General features: G+C 41.4%; 1 protein-coding gene across 2 annotated transcripts; it reads left to right on the top strand.

Moving 5' to 3' along the window:
• Positions 1 to 1,596: 1,596 nt before the first annotated feature.
• LOC106858491 (ligand-dependent nuclear receptor-interacting factor 1-like) lies at positions 1,597 to 7,816 on the top strand. Of its 2 annotated transcripts, XM_088162832.1 has the most exons (3): positions 1,597 to 1,807; positions 4,296 to 5,493; positions 6,102 to 7,816. In XM_088162832.1, the coding sequence occupies exons 2-3, from the start codon at positions 4,309 to 4,311 to the stop codon at positions 6,303 to 6,305; spliced, it is 1,389 nt and encodes a 462-aa protein (XP_088018958.1). In that variant the 5' UTR covers positions 1,597 to 1,807; positions 4,296 to 4,308; the 3' UTR covers positions 6,306 to 7,816. The 2 variants fall into 2 exon arrangements, with proteins under 2 accessions (XP_088018958.1, XP_014740669.2); XM_014885183.2 differs by lacking the exon at positions 1,597 to 1,807 and having other exon boundaries at positions 4,285 to 5,493.
• Positions 7,817 to 8,605: the final 789 nt, after the last annotated feature.

The following is an 8,605-nucleotide window of genomic DNA, read 5'->3' as shown; positions in this document are numbered from 1 at the left end:
ACCAGTGGATCCTTAGCTGCAGCCAGAGGCACACCACCCACACCCATAACAATCCTTATATATGCTATTGACAAGCCAACCCTCTCCACACTTGTGCAGATGTCACTCTTCCGACCCAGCTCCTCTTTCATCCCACCTGTCAGAGTCTGTGAGGTCCTTCGTGCTTTGATTTTCCCAATGGTTGGAGATCATCTTTCAACATTACAAAACATATACAAAAAAGCTTATATATAAAAAAACCAGATCTTGACAGAACTTCTTTCAACTTTATGACATACATTTAACATTTGCAAATGCCAACATCACACTGTACATTTATTACATTGTCTGAGACATGCTGTGTCACATTCTCAAACCAGTGTGAAGAAGCCAATTAGAGGGTTGATATTGAAACCTCTCCTCTCTCCAAGCTGTAAGCAGGTAAGGAACACCTCCTCGTTTGCAGCCTCCTCGCCAGCAGAGCACAGCAGATGGGCTGTCACCCAGGTTCCTGGAGGGCTGGGTTGAGCTGAGCTGGGAATAACGGGATGGGCTGGGATGGGCAGGGCCAGCATAGGTGTGCCAGGGGCAGAGGTTTCCTTGCTCACCTTGGCCACAGAGCTTGTTTTTGTCCCCACTCCTGAGCACTGCCTGGCATTGCAAGGGAAGCAGTGAGGCCAAGAGGGAGGCTTGGGCCTGCTAATGCCTTCCCTTCCAGAGCCACCTGACGCTGCGGCCAGAGCTGCGCTCACTTCGCCACTGCAGCCCTGTGCCCAGAGTGGGTCACACTCCCGGAACAGGAGGCCTCAGATGCGGTTTGAGCTATGGCTCCATGGCCTTTTGGCTGTCAGATTCTGTTCGAAGGAGGCAAGGAGGAGGGGGAGGTCTTTTGCATAGGACAAAAAGGATTTATTACCCAGGGGAATCCACGGGGCAAAAGACAAAAATGGCAAGGTGCAACAACTTAAATAAGGGGAGGTTCAAGGGGAAGGTACAAATTCTTAGCAAATTGGAGAAATTCTGAGGAGGGATAAAGGGTAGGGCTTACAAAGGCACTGTCCAATGAGAGAGGTAATGGGAAAACCTGGGTCACATGGACTAACAAGACCTGAGTTTTAGGGGATTTCCAAAGAGGAATTCCAAGCTGGGGGCTGGAACAAAGCAGGATTGACAGGTAGTTTAGGATAGATTGACAGGGTGGGTGGGAGAGTATAATTTTGCCCATTGGCTTGGGCAATAACAGAACATACCATTAACAAGAAACACACTGCATCAGCCACCGAGCCCATGGCTGGAGGACAAGGAAGGGGCAGTGAGGACCTGTGGCCAGGCTGTGCAATGGGGAGGGCTCAGCGGAGCCCCCAGGGCTCCCCCAGGAAAGGTGGGGACATGCTCAGGGAGAATTGCCGTCCCTGGCCCCTGGGGCCCTGGACACTTCAGAGGCCAGAGAGACAGAAAGGCAGAGGCTCAACAAGGGTTGGCTCTGTGGCACAGGTCACAGAATCATCTGTGTTGGAAGGGACTCGAAAAGATCATCGAGTCTGGCTCCGGCAGTGAATCGTCCATTTGGAATTGAAGGCACACGGTGCCAAGGGCCCTGCCCTCCATGGGCGGGGCTGGGGGCGGTGTGGCCGTGCGGGCACAGCCGGGGGCCGCAGGCAGTGACTGCGCGGTGAGGGGGACGGTGTCACCCGGAGCAGCAGTTGGCCGTGCTGGTGTCCTTTGGAAGGTGCTGGAAGGCTCTCTGCAGTTTTGGCAGTTGCCGGAGCAGTTGCGGCTGCAGTTGAAGGCTGCATTTCCAGCCCGGCGGCTGTGCTCTGCTGTAGCGGTAACTAAACCTCTTCCCTTGTTCCATTCCCCCAGCCCACCCTGGCTGTGCTGCTGGGACCTGGGCTTCACCCCAAGCCGGGAGCCTGAGGAGGTGTTCTGGCCTTACCTGGCCCCAGGGGCACCGCTGTGGGGTGGAAGCTGATGGAAAAATGGGGTGTTACTCAGCAGGGCCTGCTGCCAGCAGGAAACCCATGGAGAGAGCCTTGCTGGCTCGGGAGGGCCCTGCGCCTGCCACTCTCAGAGCCTGGGGGGCATCCAGGAATTGCCACCATCTGCATGGCCTCTACTCAGATTATTGTTGGGCCTTCGCTTTTGGCCACCATCAGGGGCAGGGACTGGGCTAGAAGGACCCCTTGCATGTGCACGACACATTTTAATCAAAAAATAAGGAAACTTGAAATAAGGATTTTACTCATTTTTGTGAGTTCTCTTAAGACTCTTCGCTGACTTCATCTCTGGTGAAGATAGGGCAATGGTGAGCCACAGTCATAAGAATGAGATTGTGAGACCACTTCAGATGGAAAAGATTTATAAGCATGAAGTTTAAGTAATAGGGAAATCTGTGTTGCTCAGCTCCTAAGTGTGAAATTCTGCTTGGCAGTCTGCAAGTTTTAAGGTGGAAGAAGAAATAAGGATTTCTTTCAGGTGGTTTTTTTTTTTGTGTGTGTAAATTAGGACATTTTAAGGCATGTAAATATAAAAAACTATTTTTTCAGTTTTATTGGGAAACTTGAGACCCATGACGCAAAGGTTAATATTTTAAACTCAAGGACTGACAAAGTAACACAGCCAAGGTCACTAGTGTACATTAAGATGTGCACTGTAAGGTATAGTACATTAATCGATAAAGTTGGAGACTATACTTGATGAGCCCCATCACTACATCAATCAGTTCAGAGCTTTCACAGTCAAGCTATGACTTCTGAGAATCAGAGACTCTCTCTTCTGCAGTGATATTTGTCTCTTTTTCAGCTGGATTCACAATTAACCAGGATTTCTCTAGCTCAAAAATATAAACCTTTTTTTTCTTTAATTTTAGTTTAATTGCTGTGTCTCTAGGTTTCTGAGACTTTCCATTTTTCAAGATGCTAAGAGACTTTCTAGGTCAGAAGATTGGCCCTAGCTTTATCACACTGCAGTGCTGGATGTAGTGAAAAACCCCTAACACCAGAAGTGAAAAAGAACCAAAAAACTCCCACTCATCAGATAAAGCAAAGGAAAAAAATTGAGTTAGAGTCTGCTTCTACAGAAGGCCTCACTCCTCCTGTATGCACAATTAATTATTCAAATAACTTGCTGACAATTGATACGATTATTTCTAATCATTCTTGATTAGAGTCCTGGAACTGGTTGATTACATCTCGATGTATGCATCATAAATGCAGGAGATACGGCCTAGATGAGGGTGAAATGTCATTTTATTTTTGCTAGATAAAAGGACTCAGAAAATTTAATTTTCATGAACCTAAACAGAAGCTTGCTGACCTTGTTTTTATTAAATTTCTTTTTGTAAGTTAAGTAGTAGAACCTCTTCAGTTATGGAGGTGAAACTCACCGTGTTTTTTAATGTTTAGGAAGGCAAAAAAACACCTTAGAGCTGTGTGATTGACATGCAAATAATGTGACTGTATATGTTTCCTTTCTATAAAATCATGTCTGTAGTGCTTAGATGAGTAGGTTATTCCTAGGAGAATATAACCACTGGAGAAGCAGCAGTTAATTCAAAGTTAATTTGTTAATTTCTCTCAGGATACAAATGTAAATTTCATGTTTCCTTCTCAGGTACATTCAACTATGTTCTTATGATTGTTTAACATTTTACAATTTTACTGGTGTTTAGAAGATTTTAATATGTATCAGATAAACATCTGAACTTATTTTTTAAAATTTTTTTACATCTTTGTTAAAAGCCATGACAAAGCTACTGGGTCTGATTTTGCTACAGCAGAGAGTAGTGTAGGCTGGGGTTGACTGTTGAAGTCAAAGCATTCTGCAAGAAAACTGATTATAAAGGCCTTTGGATAAGACCATTTTTATTTTAAAAATTATTGCATTAATTTCAATGGTGTTGTGTCTAAGAAGATTGTATCTTCTGATGTGAGGGAGTGCTACATCTAAAAGAGATCCTGTGTGCCAGCAGTTTTCAATATTGGGTAAATTCCTATAGAAGCAAGCAGAAACTCACTGCCAACTTAAGTCAAGTTTGGAAGTATCTCACAGCAGATTACTATTGCAGAAAAATTCTACTGGCTAGATGAGCTGTAGTTAATACTTAAATGACAAGTATGTTTCTGTTTATTAATTTTCTTTGAGGTAATGAAGAAAAATCTCCCTGTGCATTTACAAATGTGATTACATGTAATCACATTTTAATTTCTCTCCGCTTTTATTGTAAGCATATCAGGTTACAGAAGTGAAGCCCTTGAGGAAAGAGGTGAAAATAGATGAGTCCTGCTGAAACTCCTTTTGCATTCTCTTTCCTCCAGAAGCCTTTGCAACATGTACAATTGCCCCTTCGCAAAAGCTCATCCCTCTACACAGAAATCGTTGAGTCAAACACAACGCTCCTTAGGACCTACATCTGCTCTGCTGGGAGAGGATCTGCAAATGAGCAGCGAGGAAGATTTCAACATGCTAGAAAATAGTGTCATGACCTCTGCTGGCAGAGGAAAGTTCTCAGCCGATTTTAAGGCTCAAAGTAATGAAAACTTAGCTGCAAAGCACTCTCTGCAAAGAGGTTTCTCTCTAAGTCATGCTAATCGAGAAGAAAAAGTACTCGCTTCTGAAATCTCTGGTCCTCTTAAAGTTACTGAAGAACCTCAGGCACAGATTTTAAAACCTGATCTAGAGATACCACATCAAGCCAAAGTCACATCAATACCACTATCGTTTTTCCCATCTAAGTTACAGCAACTACTGTTAGCTGCAGCGAGAAAGGTCTCTGAAGCAAGGCAAGCTATAGAAACACAATCTCTGATCTACATATGGCCAGTAATAAAGATGCAAGAGAGTTCCAGATACTTCTGGCACAATTTTTCAAAGTCTTTAATACCAAGCAACCCAGACTTAACAAACTGTTCTAGTCCTGATGTAATTGAAGATGAGGAAAGTTCCCAAATAATGCCAGTGAGAAAGCTTGCACAAGAAGAGCCAGATGGAAAGACAGCAAGATTCTATCCTCTTATTGTAAAGTCATCTAACAGTGCTGTTTCAGAAATTTTAAAGTCACTCACTAATATCAAGGACAAGGATTATAAGAACATGTTAACACTCTCATCTGTTAGTCCTATTGGAGATCAGCGGGAAATTCCTCTCTTTAAGGGAAATGCTCTAATGATCTATAATGATCAAGTCTACCTTCTATATGTAATGAGGCATGAAGATCTGGCAGCAGAAACGAAAATATCTGGCCACCATATGTTGTTTATGAAGACCATCATTTGGCTCATTACGTGCCGTTCTGTCCGTAAACTAAAATTCCAAGTTTCACATCCACTGCTGTTGAGAGAGGATGCTGTGAAACAGAACATAAAATGTCTTACAACCTATGCTACCCCTGCACTCCAAAAGAAAACATCAAATGAAACACATTTCTCTTCACACAAGATCACTACAATCTCTCAGCCCGAGAACTGCTCCCCTCTTGCTGGGAAAATGCAGCAGGTGGTAAACCATGATGATCAGGTGAGTGTCTGTGTATGAACAGTAAATTGCTCTCCTCTTTGACATAGCTGAACGCAAAGTGCACTATTCAGAATATTGATAACAAGCTGTGAAAGATAAGTGACCTGTTTTTTTTCAGTTTGTGGGGAAGCTAAACAGAAATCCAGCGGATACAATCACTATAGAGGAAATCAAATTAAGGCTTGCAGGCCCGTAAGACTTTACTGTTAAAAAAAATAATAATTACATAATGCTGAGAAAAAATATATCGTGAGATATACCAAGATTTTTCTAGTATTTGAACAGGACAAAAGCATTGCAATCCATTGCTCTTTAGAGAACAGTAGGGCAAAATTTAATATAGTAGCAAGATATTTCCCAAGGGAGAAGGCTGGGTTTCTGAAAATAGGTGATGAGTGCCATCATGATCATTTTTTAAAGTAATAGTGGAAGAATAGAGAAGGGCTAGTATGCAAGATCCCTCCTGGATTAAATTCTTCTTGCAAAGCCACATTCTCAAGGTATGTGAGACTGTAGGAAAAAAACTCTGAAAATAAACTAGGGTGGGAAGAAAATGACTACTCAGCACTTGCTTCCTGATAGTTAAGTTCTACTCATTCCCGTTTCAGTTCCTCAGCAAGATTGCATTCCCATCCAAAGAAGACTTGCAAAAAAGAAATGATGAAGAAGCACGTCGAGATAAAGACAAGGAAATAAGAAAGAAATTTGGTATTGTTAAAGGTGTAAGAGTTGTTCTCAACAGGCTAAGTGCCTCTGAGCTTAGGAAATGGACTGCTAAACCTTCTGCACATAAAAAGAAAGATAACCATTAGGACAGAGAACTGAGGGAAGTGCCACACATACTTACTTCTCTGTGCACAAATACAGAGTATACTTCACCTTGAAGTATTTATTACACAGCATTAGTATAATTTTCAAAATTTTTGAGCATTTAACCCCATAACATAAAACATTTTCTGTTAGAGAACCTCACCACAGCTGCTTCTAAAGTGTCAGGATCTGGTGCTTCCCCCCTCTCCCCTGGCACTTTATCCAAAAACTGCAGATAAAAATGCCAGCTACTGCAGAAGTATTTTCTGACTCTGCCTTCTCTTTGGCACCCATACAACTGTAACTGAATGTAGAAAAAGTGCTTGCTGACCTCGTACTGGTAGCAATGGTTTGCAGTCTGTGTGTGCCATCGTGTCTCATAGGCAGAAACAGGAAGCTCTTCATAATAGTGCTGGGCTCTTTCTGGTTTGAGCATTGCTGTTCATTTCAAGTGCAGGTACTGGAAGCACAAGCCACATGTTTATAGTCACTGACCTGCTTTTGAGAAAGTCCTGCCCCAGGGCTTTGCTTAGAAGTATTACTTGGCAGTTTTGCCTGGTATCATCAGAGCCTCTGGGAACAGGTGCTTTCTTTCTTTAATCCCTGACATTTTTAAACTCTCAGTTCAGATTCACATCTTGTGTCCATTTTGTATTTTTCTACAACAAAGCTCTTAAGATTTTTTTCAGCAGGTAGATTGGGCATGAATTTCCAGAATCCTGTATCATTTCAGTATACCTTTGTTCAAGTTGTTACTCTGCAGATAAATTAGTGATCAATAATAAATCAGCATTTATCCTCGATCTGTTTATTATCTAATATTCAGCACTAAATTTCCATTTCTGTCAACTGGATTTTAAGCCATCGTCACCCAGACTTTCCAAGATCTTTGAGAATGGTCTTTTTTTGTTGTCTCTGAATGGGAGCATCATTGGTGTACCCTCAGCATTCATGAAAATATATCTTCTTACGAAATATTTCGAGGTCAGGTAGAGCAAAACTCTCCATAGAATATATTAAAAAAACACACAGGTACAACTCCTGGATGAGAGGGGTTTTTTTATTTTCCTTTGTGCTAATACTCAAATGAAAGTAAGAAAATTAGTATTGGCTGTCATTTCTCCTAAAATTTCCTTCCCACTAAATACACCAAGGCAGACCCTTAGGATAATCAAATTTCTATGGTTTTTCTCCATCTATACATGTTATAATTTCTCAACATCCAGAAATCAAATAAGATCAAATACCTAGCAAAATATTTAATGTTTGGCTGTTTTATATAAATGCTTCCACTTGCCAGACTGCTATTGAGAAGTTTCAGTTAAACTAGTGTTATTAGTAGTTCTCATTAACCTCAACTGTTATTGTGACTGCTTTCCAATATTTCCTGCTGCCATGTCTTTTCCTTTGCAGAATACATTAATTTTGTTGCATCCTGTCATTTCACACAGACTGTGTTCTTTGCCTGTAGAGTTATTCAAGTAATAAAAAAAAGATGCTACATCTTCTTTAAGTTGTTGTTCTCATTTCTATCTTGCTCCGGTTTCTTTCGTGAAAATTGAACTCATGTAGAATTTGTGACAGTGGGATTAACCTACATTTGTTGAGTCTTGGTGGAGGACCTTTCAAATCCAAGTGCCCTTGGCTGAAGGGAACACCTGTACAAAATGTTTTGTTTTATATGCAAGACATTATTATTCTTGTAAATAATAATAGCTATTATCAAATGAACTGGAATATCCAGAAAAAAAAGCATCGTATTCCAACATGGAATGAAATGGAAGAAAAATTGGTAAGGATATAATTAAATACATAATACATCTACTATTCAATACATAAACAATAGTTAGTATTCAAAAAGCAAAGAAGTTGATGAAGCAAGAGAAGAGTGGTAAGTAGATTATGTCCAGAGGGCAAGAGAATGACAGATCTTAAAAGAGGGTGGAACATGGAGATAAGGGAGTCAGAATTACAAGGTATTGTGAACAGCACATACAAATGATGAGTTGGAAATTACAATGTAACACAGAACCAGTTGTTTACCTGATATTAAAAACCTAAATTGTTTACCTGATACATATTCAATATGATTATTAATTCTAGCAGATGGTAGTGTGCATCCTTTGGCTCAGTTCCGTTACCAAAGTACATAGGAGCTGATGGCAAATGCACTCACATACCTTTGTTAGGAGCTCTAATAAACATCCTGAGGGAAGAGTCCTTCATTTTCAATCACATGATGATAAAGTTGCTGAACTTACCAACCATTGCAGCGTCTGAGTTCCCCCTTTTGGCCAGGGGC

The sequence above is a fragment of the Sturnus vulgaris genome, chromosome 3, assembly GCF_052056855.1.
Source record: "Sturnus vulgaris isolate bStuVul1 chromosome 3, bStuVul1.hap1, whole genome shotgun sequence".
Classification (NCBI taxonomy): domain Eukaryota; kingdom Metazoa; phylum Chordata; class Aves; order Passeriformes; family Sturnidae; genus Sturnus; species Sturnus vulgaris.
The sequence above is the reverse complement of the archived record's forward strand: the minus strand, read 5'-3'. Positions and strand labels throughout refer to the sequence as shown.